This window comes from Mustela lutreola, chromosome 2 (assembly GCF_030435805.1).
Source record: "Mustela lutreola isolate mMusLut2 chromosome 2, mMusLut2.pri, whole genome shotgun sequence".
Taxonomy (NCBI): Eukaryota; Metazoa; Chordata; class Mammalia; order Carnivora; family Mustelidae; genus Mustela; species Mustela lutreola.
In genome coordinates, this window is record NC_081291.1 from 109487144 (window position 1) to 109500129 (window position 12986).

At 35.0% G+C, this 12986-nt stretch overlaps 1 protein-coding gene across 3 annotated transcripts in view; it reads left to right on the forward strand.

Annotated features, from left to right (window-relative positions):
• The window catches only part of ATP13A4 (ATPase 13A4), a 126432-nt gene that overhangs the window by 64867 nt on the left and 48579 nt on the right, over positions 1–12986 (forward strand). For all 3 annotated transcript variants that reach the window (XM_059163121.1, XM_059163122.1, XM_059163120.1), the window contains exons 8-9: positions 1315–1384; positions 10409–10543. In XM_059163121.1, coding sequence (XP_059019104.1) covers positions 1315–1384; positions 10409–10543 — 205 coding nt within the window. The remainder of the gene's footprint in view (positions 1–1314; positions 1385–10408; positions 10544–12986) is intronic.

A 12986-nucleotide genomic window follows, 5' to 3' on the forward strand; every position in this document is an offset into this window, starting at 1 on the left:
TGGGGAGGAGTGTCTCAACATCAAAACAATATGCAAACTATAGCATCATTATATTAGCATCAGGTAGCATCATTATATCATTTCCTACCCAGTTTTGTTATTGCTTCTACTAACACTATGTCTTGTTGTCCTTTTCACGTGACTATATTAAGAGATTCTTCATTATTCTTGTAACTGTATACCAATGAATTCTAAAGTGACTTTAAAATTTATAAATATTTCAAATCCAAATATTTCTTTTGAGTTTGACATTCAGAGATTCAACAATCTATTTGATTCAAAGCCACTTTTTTCGGGAAGATTTTTACTGCTTCCATTGGCTATATATGCTCCAAAAGAACATTTTCCCCCCTTATTTCTGATTGTAATGATGCCTTTATGTTTGTGATTATTTGATTAAAAATATTTTTCCCAGTGGGTTGTAAATTCCTTGCTGGTAAGAATCATATCCTTTTTTTCTTTTTTAACCATTGCATCTCCTCTTCTTAGCATAGTCCCTGGCACATAAAGGTTGTTTAATAAGGTTGCATGAATGCAAAAATGAATAAAAGAATAAGTTAACAATAGAACACTCTATCTTTCACCTTATATTATTCTACTGATCATTCTTAGGACATATTAGTCAGATCTGTAAATGTTTAATATCAGAGATTTAGGGGGTGTCTTAAAGAGCAAAATCAGAATAAAAAAATGAATACACTAAATGATTAGGAGTTTTAACTCCTAGAAGCAGGTAGTTCTTTTACACAACAGTTTCTTAATTAATGTGAAATCTAATATAATCTTATTATATCTTTCTTTTCTATCTTGTTATGGATTCACTCTCAGTGTCCTATGTATTTCATATATTAATACAACATAGACTATGAGGAAATAGCAGGCACCACCAAACTCCTTATAAAGTTATAGATTAGGAACTCTGATGTGAGATAACTCAAGCCTGAAATAATGCTTAGTTCTTGAAGCTATTTAGGTATAAACACATATCTTGAATGATTAAAGTTCTTGATGTTCTCAACTGAAAGACCTAAAGACAAATTTATGGATATCAAAAACGACTTTGAGTGAACCAAGCAGGCTGGGAAATTCCTTTCTACCAAAGAACACATACTTATTGTTGGTAAGCAGGACAGCAAGCTGGATGACTTTTCTGTTGACTGATCGGCTACTTAGTCCTTCGTTTTTAGCCAACGTATTCAGTCAGGCACAAGACAGTGTTCTATCTTTAAAGAGACTAATGCTTTACTGAATTAATACTTTGGATGTATCTTCAAATAAATAAGGCTTTTCCTATTTTCCGTTCCTCTCTTTCAGCAATCTGTAAAACTTCACCGTCTAGTTGAGTCACATAATAGTATTACAGTCTCTGTATGTCGGAGAAAAGGTAAGTCTCATTAATTTAGATCTGTGTGTGTTCGTATGAATCAAAACAGGACTTAAATTTTTATCTCTGTTTCTACTACTCTCATCTTCATATGCATTTTTTTTTCTGTACATTTACCTAACGGAATAAAGTGCTTGAGGCATTTTTGCCTTAAAAAATTTTTTTTTTACTGGGGCATTTGGGTGGCTCAATGGTTAAAGCCTCTGCCTTCAGCTCAGGTCATGATCTCAGGGTCCTGGGATGGAGCCCCACATCAGGCTCTCTGCTCAGCAGGGAGCCTGCTTCCTCCTCTCTCTCTGACTGCCTCTCTGTCTACTTGTGATCTCTGTCAAGTAAATTAAAAAAAATCAAAATAAAATAAAATAAAATAAACATTAAAAAACTCTATTGAGATAAAATTGACATATAACTGAGCATATTTAAAATGTACAATTTGATAGATTTTAACTTATGTACATCTGTGTAACTATCCATGAAACTATCACCACAATAATGATAATGACTATTCAGTACTCCCAAAGGTTGCCTTGTACCTGTTTGTAATCCCTCTTCTCAACCTCTCTCTCTCCCCATCCCCATCCTTAGTCAATGATTTTGCATGTTTAGAACTGTATATAAATGGTATTATTCAGTAGGCATTTTTATGTCTTTTATAACATATTTTGGGGTAATTTTACAAGGATAAAATTCATAATTATTTTAAAATGTGTCCTTTTGTTAAATATGTCAATAGTTTATTCCTTTTTTATTCCTGAGGCGAACCCCGGTATATGGATAGATTGGTTTGTATTTCCATTCACCTACTGATGGGAAATTTGAATTGTTCCTAGTATTAGAGTATTACAAATGATGTCTCAATGAAAATTTGAGTTCAAGTCTTTGCATGGACATACACTTTCATTTTGTATGGGAAAATACATAATTGTGGAATGGCTGGGTCATATGGGCAGGTAAATGTTTAACTTTTTAAGAAACTGCCCAACTGTTTCCCAAAGTGTTTGTACCATTTTGCATTCTTACTGGCAGTGTATGAGAATTGTAGGGCCTCCACATTCTTGTCTATACTTGGTATGGTCATTTTTTAAAAATTTAGCCATTTTAACAGATGTGTAGTTTTAATTTGCATTTCCCTAATGACTAATGGCACTGACCATCTTTTCAAGTGCTTATTTTCTTCTTATATATCTTCTTGGTGAAGTATCTGTTCAAATCTTTTGCTTATTATGTTGTTTTCTCTAATTAGCTTTCGAGAAGAAGTTCTTTCTATATTCTGAATCCAAAGCCTTTATCAGAAATATGATTTGTAAAGATCTTCTCTCACTCTATGACTTATTGTTTCCATTTTCTTTACAATGTGTCCCAAAGGGTGGATATTTCTACTTCTGTTAAAGTACAGTTTATCAAATTTTCCTTTTGTAGACCTTGCTTTTTGCATTACATCTAAGACCCCTTTGACTAACCCAAGGTTATTAAACTTTTCTGTGGTGTCCTAATGTAAATAAGTGTTTCATATGTAAGTTTTTAATGAATATCTATTCAATAAATTGAGGTGAGGTACTTTTTGAGATTCAAAAATACATTTTTATAACAATACAATAGGAAAATATGAGTTACTTTCTTTCTAGAATAAGTTCATCAAATCCTTCTCAATATGAAGAGTTACAAGCAGGAGCCCTGCTTGGAAATTCTACACATCTGGGAAATTTGTTAAAGGTTAGAGTAGATTGAACAGATTTAACAGTTTTTAACAACTTTGTTGCTTAGGAGGGTAGGGAGTACAAAGAAGAAAATGATCTGAACAATGCATTTTATCAAGAAACGATCGACATTTTTCAAAATGGGATAGTAATTATAAGAACGGGCTGGTGGATATAATTCTAGTTTTTCTTTTTCCAATCCTATGAACATATCTATCTGGTTCCCAGGAAAGGGGGCCATAATTAACAACTGCAACAGATATTTTCTTATAACACAAAGTAGCAAACAAAAATCTATAAATTTGTAGCCCAAGCAGAAATGATTTAGGTATCAGGATCAAAATGTTACATAAAATATAGAGTGATGTTGTTTTGTTTTGTTTTGTTTTCTCCAGATATAAAAGGCCTTCTCCAGACTAGACATCATTAATGATAATAATGATGGACATAATATATGTCCATCATGATGGACATAATAATGTCCTTCTAATGGGCAAATATACTTGCAATCTTTCAGAACAATTCTTTGCTCCCTTTTATAAATTAGCATAGATCTGGTCTTCTAGGAATCTTTCTTTTCAGGCATGATAGGAAACTTAATGTAATAGGTGGATTTCTGCCCACTGTGAAGGAGAATGATGATGGTCTTCTCCACAGTCATTCTGGGGCTCTTTTAAGCCAGGATCTAATACCACGAAGTGTTTAGGAGTCTTTCCTATTAAAGGCCATAAAAAACTTCATCTGAGGTCTTAAATGTACACTGAGGAAGAGACAACAGAATGACAGAATTGGGAAGACATGTTGGACAGTGAGAAAACTGTTTTTGAAATTCACTTGGACTTCCAACATCTGCTTTATTCTTATTTTGTATATAACTCTTCTACTTGATAGTTGAATGCTGTTGGGAACTCATAATTTATATGGTCAGTCTTATCAAATAATGTTAAACTCATGATAGATGGGCAGTCTCCCTTAGAGATTAATAGTGACAAACACAAAACAAAAACTACATTGTTTTTTAAAATATTCAGTTTTAGCTTTCACATTTAGATCTGGATTGCATTTCGAGGTTTTTTTTTTTTTTTTAACTGAAGTTCATTCTTTGCAAATAGACATTCAAATATTTCAATACCATTTGTTGAAAGGACTGTCCTTTCTCCACTGGGTTGTCTTTGCATCTTGGTCAAATATTGCTCATACACAGATGAGTCCAGTTTCTGGACTCCCTGTTCTGTTCTAAGCATCTATCTGCTTGCTTTATACCAATGCCATCAAATGGCTTTATAATTAGTTATGCATAAATGATGAATCTTGGAACACTGAAAAACTAAAATAAAGTTTAAAAAAAATAAAGGAGGGGTGAATGAAGAAAAAAAATAGTCTTTAAATAGGATAATGTTAGTCCTTTAGCTTTGTTCTTCTTTTCAGTGTTGCTTTTCTGATATTAGAACCTTTGAGTTAGAATCAAAGTGTCAATTTCTAACAAGAAAAAAAAGATGAGATTTTGATTAGGATTGTGGTGAACCTATAGATTAATTTGTGAAAAATGGATATGTTAATAAATTTGGGTCTTCTGTCTTATGGATATGGTATATGTCTCCATTTTTCAATCTTTGTTAATTTGGTCCTTGATTTCTCTCAGCGATGTTTTGCAGTGTTCGGTGTGTGGGTCTTACACATTCTAAGATGCATTTCTAAATATTTCATGATTTTGATGCTATCGTGAGTGGTAGTTCAAAAGGTATATGTTCAATTGTTCATTTCCTAGTAGCTTCTTCAAATGCATGTGATGATTAGTCTCTATAGACTGTCATGTCTATATTCTGAAGTCAGGGAGACCTCTGGATTTTGTCTGGGTTTCCCCTTCCTGCACAATGGCCTGGGAACTCTCTAAAGACAGTAAACTGAGCAATTGTAGGGCACCTTCACTTGTTTCCTGTCTTTTGTTGTTTATGTTAGGTATTTAAAACCACTGTTTCATATATTTTGTATATGAATATCGATACATATATGAATCGAAACATATATGAATATATATATATCGCATTTGTTTCGGATGGGAAGATAGACCTGCTCCTTTTTGTGGCTGAAGTAAAACTTCCCCTTTTAAAAACACCCTGATCATTTTCTTGTTTAACCTTTTGTGATGAAATGTTTTGCATACATACAACAATGGGAAGAATATGATAATGAAATCCCATATAGCGATCACTTAGACTCAACAATCATAACACACTGAATCTTTTTCATCCCTCTCTCTGGATTATTTTTGAATTATCCCAGATATCATGTAATTTAATGTGAAAAAAAATGCAGTGTATATGTAAAATATAAAGATTCCTTTTTAATTCTTTTACCTAAAAAAAACTAAAATAATTCTATAATTTAAAAAAATCAATTACATAGAAGAGTGGAAATTTTCCCAATTGAACCACAAGTGTGTGTTTATACATCCGTATATTTTCAAATAATATTCAAATAAAGCCCACATCTTGCTATTAGTTGATAAGTCTCTAGTTTCTTTGAACTCTACACATTCCTTCCTTTATATCTTACTTTTTTCCTCACAAATTTTTATTGAGGAAAGCAAATAGTTCTTCCTAGGGGTTCTACAGTTTAGATTATATTGGTTACATATTCATAAAATTATTTAACACTATTTTCTGTGGTCTACACTTCCTGTAAATTGGTTGTTAGAGGCTTGAGTTTTTGACAAGAATATTTCATAGCTGACATTGCATAGTTCCAATGAGAGATACATACTGATTATCCTCTTTTTGTGATGTTAGCCTACATAAATGTTTATGACTTAGACTAACTATTTCATTAAGAGTTTGAAATTCCTACTTCTATCATATGATTTTCACATACTAAGTGGAATATTTATATAAAGAAAAACACTCTCCTCAACTATTTCATTACCCTGAGTTTCAGTTTGTTTAAGAAAGACAAGATTAATATTTGATTATTTCCTTTTATGTACCAGCTTTCAGAATAATGGGTTGATCCTCTAGCATTCCTTAAAGGATTTTTTAGTGTCATTATGCGATCATATGGGTCGACACATTTCCATCCATGGCAATTTTTATTCTTACTGTGCTCGAATTTTCTCATCTTTGGCTTTTGAGTGCCTCCTCAAGTTGGCTTCTGAATTCTTCTGCTATGACCCCTGGAGCCTTTAAAAGTTTTGTTGCTTTCTGATATGATAGGATATTCCAAACTTACCTTGGACAATTCCTGCTCCAAACCTGGACACATCCTTTTTTCCAAAGAGCTCTTATATATTATTATAGACCTCAACCAGAGCGCTCACTATGGTGTTAGTCACTATTGCTTGGCCTTTTCAGAAGACAGATTTAGTCTTCTGACATTTCTTTTTAGAGGAGAGAGAAAGAGTAGGGGGAGTGGCAGAGGGAGAGAAAATCTTAAGCAAGCTCCATGCCCAGCCCAGAGCCTGACACAGGGCTCAATCTTGCAACCTTGAGATCGTGACCTGAGTCGTAATCAAGAGTTGGATACTTAACTGATAGTCACGCAGGACTCCCATCTTCTGACATTTCTAATTCAAGTTTAGAACTGCGGGCTTTTTACTTAACTTTGTTGATTTTACTTTAGTCTCTCCTTTATCTCAGAAGTTGCAATTCTCAATGACAGCAACAAATTACTCATTTTCTCTATACCTCATATATAGTAATTTCAGAGTTGAAAGCCAAAACACCTGGAAAGAATATAATTCCTAAAAACAATTTGAGATTTTGTTGGAGTTTTTCTTTTCCTCTGTTTGTGATATACCATATGAACTGTACAAATTATATGTTTAAAAAAACACTTATGTTTCAAAGTTGCTTGAAACGGTTCTCTGTATGATTATATCAGCAACTCAATAGGTTTATCTCATTCATTTTGCTTTAGATTTTTAGTGTTAACTTTTCAAATATATTTTTGTATTAGCTTATGTGGGTATCATACACAAATATATATGATATAAAATATATAATCATAGATTCAATAAAATTATATATTAAATATATAAATTATATAAAAAATCAAAATAAAAGATAAAATAATATAGATATATCAAATAATGTATCAAATATCAAATAATATATCAAATAATAAAACAGATATTATATCAGGGGCACCTGGGTGGCTCAATGGGTTAAACCTCTGCCTTCGGCTCAGGTCATGATCTCAGGGTCCTGGGATCAAGCCCCGCATCTGGCTCTCTGCTCAGTGGAGAGACTGCTTCCCCCTCTCTCTCTGCCTGCCTCTCTGCCTACTTGTGATCTCTCTCTGTCAAATAAATAAATAAAATCTTAAAAAAAAAAACCCAGATATTATATCAAATATCTACATGGTTCAAAAGTTAAACCTGTAAGTCAAAACATTCAGGAAATCTGGCTCCTATCCCTCTTTTCTCTACCTTGTGCACTCACTGTCTCTGTAAGAATAATTTTTTTTGTTTCTGATTTATTCTTACATTGAAAAGATACAAAGAAATGATATATAATATCCATTTCTATATAGTCTATATACAAAATAGTGTATATATTTACACTGCTGCTTGCATAACAGGGGTATACCATACAGGTTTAGCTCACATTTGCTGGCATGTTTGCTTTACCTGCTTTTTAAAAATATTGAAACATAGTTGACGTACAATATTATATTAGTTTCAGGTGTATTTACATACTTAAATATGTTTCCTGGAGATTCTTTCATAGCAGAATATATAACTTTTTTTTTTTTTGCTCATTATTTCAGTTTTCTAGTACTCTCGTGTATGGGTAAACCATTGTTTATTCAATCAGTTCTCTATTGAAGGATTTTATTTTATTTTTTAGTTTTTTACTTTAAAGATAGTGCTGTAATCAAAAGGCTGTGCATAAATTTGCCTTTTCTTATTTCCACCAGTCTATCTTTGGCATAGTCTATCTTCTGCTGAGTTAAAGAATAAATGCATGTATGTTCTTTTGCTAGATACATCTAGCCAAATTTCTTTCCATGGAGATTGTACCAGCTTGCGTTTGTGCCAGAAATGTGTGTTTCCTCATAGACCTGTTGACAGAATATGCTGGCAAACTTTTACCTTTTTCTAATTAGCTAGGTGGGCAATGTTAGATGTATTTATTTTTTTCTTTTTTTAGAAAATAACTTAAAACTTACAGAAAAGTTACAAGAATAGTTCAAATAACTTTTTCCCTGAGCCATTTGAGAGTAAGTTGCCAACATATGGCTCTGCAACTCCTACTTATTGTAGTGTATATTTCTCAAACAAGGACATTCTTCTACATAAATGACAGTGCAACCATTAACATCGGGAAGTTAATATTGACATGTTAATAGCAACTGGTGCTCACACCCCATCCAAGTTTTTCCAGTGGTCTTAATAATGTTCTTTATAAGAGAGGATTTGGAATTATACAGAAATATTGTTTGACACATCTCTTTAATCTTCAATCTTTCCTTGACTTCATGATCTTGACTTCTTTGACTCTGGTTATTTTGTGAAATGTCTCTCAATTTGGATTTGTCTGGTGTTTCCTCATAGTTAAATTCAGGTTATGCACTTTGGGCTGAAATATCATAGAGGTGACATCATGTCCTCATCATTTCCTCTCAGGTGGTACATAATTTAAATTTGTCCCATTACTAATGATATTAATTTGGATCACTTTGGATCACTTGATTAAATAGTATCTTTCTCCATTGTAAATTTACTCTTTTGTCCTTTGTAATTAATAGTTGATTTGTTGAGAGATACTTGAGACTATATAAACAAGCCATCCTCATTAAATTTATCCACTAGTAGTATCCATTGCCATTTCTTAGCTGAATTATTACTTTGATAGTTGCCAAATCATGATTTTCTAATTACATCTTTTCTTCCCATTTATCTACCGTTTACTTAAGTCATATGGACTCATGAATTCCTATTTTGTTTTATGGGTTATAGTTCATTTATCATTATTTACTTGATGTTTAAATCATTTCAGATTTGGGCAATGAGAGCCTGTTAAGTTGGCTTTGATGTTTTTTCTATCTGCCTCCATCTTTCTTTGAGTACGGTTTTACTTAATGGTGCAATAAAATGTTCCAGCTTATATGATTTTTTTTTTTTTTTTTTGGACAGCTTTGTAGTCAGCCATTTCCTTAAGAAATGCTAATTTTTTTTGGTGGGGGGTGGGGAGGAATAGAATTTAGAAACCAAAATTTGGGCACTAGATATGCACATCCTTATTGGAATTTCATTATTCCTAGTCCTTCTCAGAGAACAGAATTAGCAAATATATGTATAAAAAAGACAAGCAAACATATTATATATATGTATTATACATATTCATTTATATCTATTTTATTTTTTATCTATTGTCTATTGAAAACCATCAGTTTACATTGTTGTCTCCAATTCTAATCCAATACCACAGTGTTCAGTCTAGTTTTATTTCCATCTATATTTGTAACTTCCGTTCTTCATAAGAAACCTGGCTCTCATTAGCCTCATTTTATCTACTCATTCTATCAATCCCTGCTGGGTGTAACCCATCATCTGTCATTACTGATGCTCTCCCCCACTTCCACTTCACTGCTTGGACTCCAACAGCTCACACCAGGCCACTGTCACCAATAGGGCCCTTCTCTCCCTCCTTGGGCTCTGACAACATGCCCCACACCAGGTAAACACCTGTCCATCCTGGTTAGTCTCCAACACCTGCAGCAGGCTGCCAACCACATCCCCAGCTTTCTGCAAGGATACCTAGCTTGTTGAACGTCTATAGCTTTGGGGCTGAGTAAGGAAGGAAAGAGCTACAAGAAAGCAGACAGGAAGGAAGGCAGGCAGGCAGGCAGGCGGGAAGGTACTTGGAATTTTTAAGTTATGAATAAGAAGGAGATCTCTTCAAATGTTTAACATCCCCCTTGCATTGTGTGTGTGCGTGCACACATGTAGAATGCTAACATCTCTAGCAATTTTGCTATAGTCATTTGCTATACATCTTTCTCTTTTCTTCTGGAGTTCTTTATATATCAGCAATGTTAATCTTTTGTAATATAATGTAATATAAGTTTCAATCATATTTTCTGAATTTGTCTTTAGTATTTTTCTCTGCTTAGTTATTTATTGTTTCACCACACAAAGGTTTTTATTTTATGTAATTTTTTACTTTTTTCCTTATTGTTTCCAGATTTTGAATCAATGTTGAGGAACAGCTTCCTTTTTAAAAATGTCCTGGTTGTTTTTTCATTGATGTCCAATTAAGGGAGTTGTTAGATTATGTTTTTGTGGGGAAAAAAAATCTGACTTGACTCTGCCATCTCACACTTTCAGCTGGAGTCCAAGAGCTGGAATCACGCTTCCTGGTACCTGGAGATCTATTAGTTTTGACGGGGAACAAAGTGCAAATGCCATGCGATGCCATCCTGATTGACGGCAACTGTGTGGTAGACGAAGGCATGCTGACAGGTGTGGTTCTGTCTCACGACTTACAGCCTCTGCAAGCTCTCCCAGCTTCCTCCTCTATCTGAGCAATAGTGGCGGAGGATGGGGCTGCTGTGGCACCTTCTCACAGTGAAGTCTTACTTAACTGTCCTGCTCTGGATGGTTCTGAGGGTTCAAACTGAAGCGGCTTTCTATGTGCTAAGTTTGATACAGTTGTAACTTTCTGAGTGCTTAGCATTTTCCTCTTGAACAAAGGGTATTGCAACCCTGTCATTTTATTTTGAAAGGCTGTAGAGATCATTAGACATTTCAGAATCAACTGTGACTTTTATGTTTAGTGTTTTCATATAAAATATATCTTCAAATAAACTTGGAGGATATGAGAGCTGTTGATGACATTCTGAAACCCAGATGGTCAAGTCCGAGCTCTTTTTGGCTTGGCTTGAACATGTTAAGAAGTTCATGACACAGGATTTGGCACATCTGCTGCTGTGAAAATACACACTAAGAATTTTGGACTAACCGTATTTCATTTTTAAATAATATGCTAGAGCTGGGAGGGACCTGAGAGGTCACTACGTCTCATGGATATGGAAGCTGAGGTCCAGAAAGGCGAAGTGACTTGTTCAAGGTCACAGTGCTTTGAGTTCTCACGCATACCTTTGAGGAGATGTTTGCCAACATTTCTGTAAGATAAAGAAGAATCATAAAGTCTTTTTCACAGATGGACCAGGGGGCCGAGAAGACACATTGACTTACTATGGTTCTCATGAAAGCCCAGATTGGATCCATTTCCCCTGGGCAGCACAGGAAGGCATGGAATAGAGACAAGAACACACATCTTTCTTCTATTAACTTTACCAAAAAACTTTTTAAATGTGTGGCATGCCAGGTTTCTTCCTATAAGGACTATGTAGATTTTTAAAAATCTCTAAATCTCTTAGTACTGGGACTTTTGCAGTGCTAAGGACCATTTTCTTGCACAAGTGCAGCATATATATCTGACTTTGTACTGCCTACTCTGGAAAGACCAGTGATAGGTTTTATAAGTTTTGTTTCTCAGAACGGTCCCTAATTATTTCCGTAACTTCATTCACCACCTTGTACTAACACTTCAACCTGCCCCAATCTGTCCCCACTGCACTGGTAAAAGTCACCCGTGTCCCAATTGCCAAATCCAAAGGATTCTGCGGATTTCTCCTAAGGACCTCTCTGCTGCTTTTGGCCATTCTGACCATCTCTTCCTTTGGTGAACTCTTCTCCCTAACTTTCCAAGATTGTGTCTTCTCTCCAAGTTCTTCTACCACTGATGACACTATCCAGCATCCTGCGCTGCTCCTCTTCCCCTGTACTCTTCATTGATGGTGTTGCTCAGATCTATGTCCTAGTCCTATCCTCTTCTATTCTCACACGTGGTCCCTAAGTAATCTCACCTCTCCCATAGCTTTAATCATAGTCTGTAAGGTGGGGAATCTGACTAAATGTCTCTGGCCTCTCCCCTGAAGTCCAGACCCAAATTAAGAAATGCAAGACATCTCAGCAGAGCCATTCCACAAGGCGACTCCAACTCATGGTGACCAAAGGCAATTCTTCCTTCCTCCTATAATCCCTGTGTTGACAACAAAACTTACCCTCTGTTCATTTTCTCCAAGCTGGAAACCAGGAAGCCATTTTGAATTTCTCTGTCCCTATGACCTGCCAAGATAAAAAGAACTCCCTAAATTTCATAACTTCTTACCTCTTTATTTCTCAAATCCAGCACTTTCTCTCTGCTCCCACTGCCAACTGCTGTAGTTCAAACCTCATTCTGTCCAACTGGATGTCTCACCAGACTTCAGACCACTCCCATATAGCAGACAGACTGCTCTCTCTTATACACAAATATGATGTTAGTCTCCTGAAGAAAGCAGTGAATATCTCCCCACCCGCCTTCTGCCATTAATGCCTACAAAAACCATTTCAACACTTAAATATGTGCACTTAGGCCATCCATGCTTTGGCTCCTACACAGGTCTCATAGCCACTCACTCCCCAACACCTTGCATTCTGGAATGCACAACTTGCCATTCCCCACGTAGCTATATCTAGCCTTTTTAAGCATCCATGTGTGATGTTACAAAACTTATAATATTTATAATACTACATTATACTTATTTTCTGGACTATAAATCTCTTAAAAACAAGAACCATATGTCTTTCTCCTTGTATACCTAAAACCTAGGGTTGTCCCTTACCCCACGGCAAGCTTATAACAAACGTCTGCCACAGGCTGAGTGAGAGCATGCATGATTTAAAAGAGTGAGGGCCACTTTAAACCCCTCAGATTGTTTTTCAGAGTCCATAGTCTCTCGTGATTCACCTCCCCTTCCAATTTAGCCCAACTCCCTTCTTCTCTCTAACTCCCCATGTCCTCCATGTTATTTGTTATGCTCCACAAATAAGTGAAACCATATGATAATTGACTCTC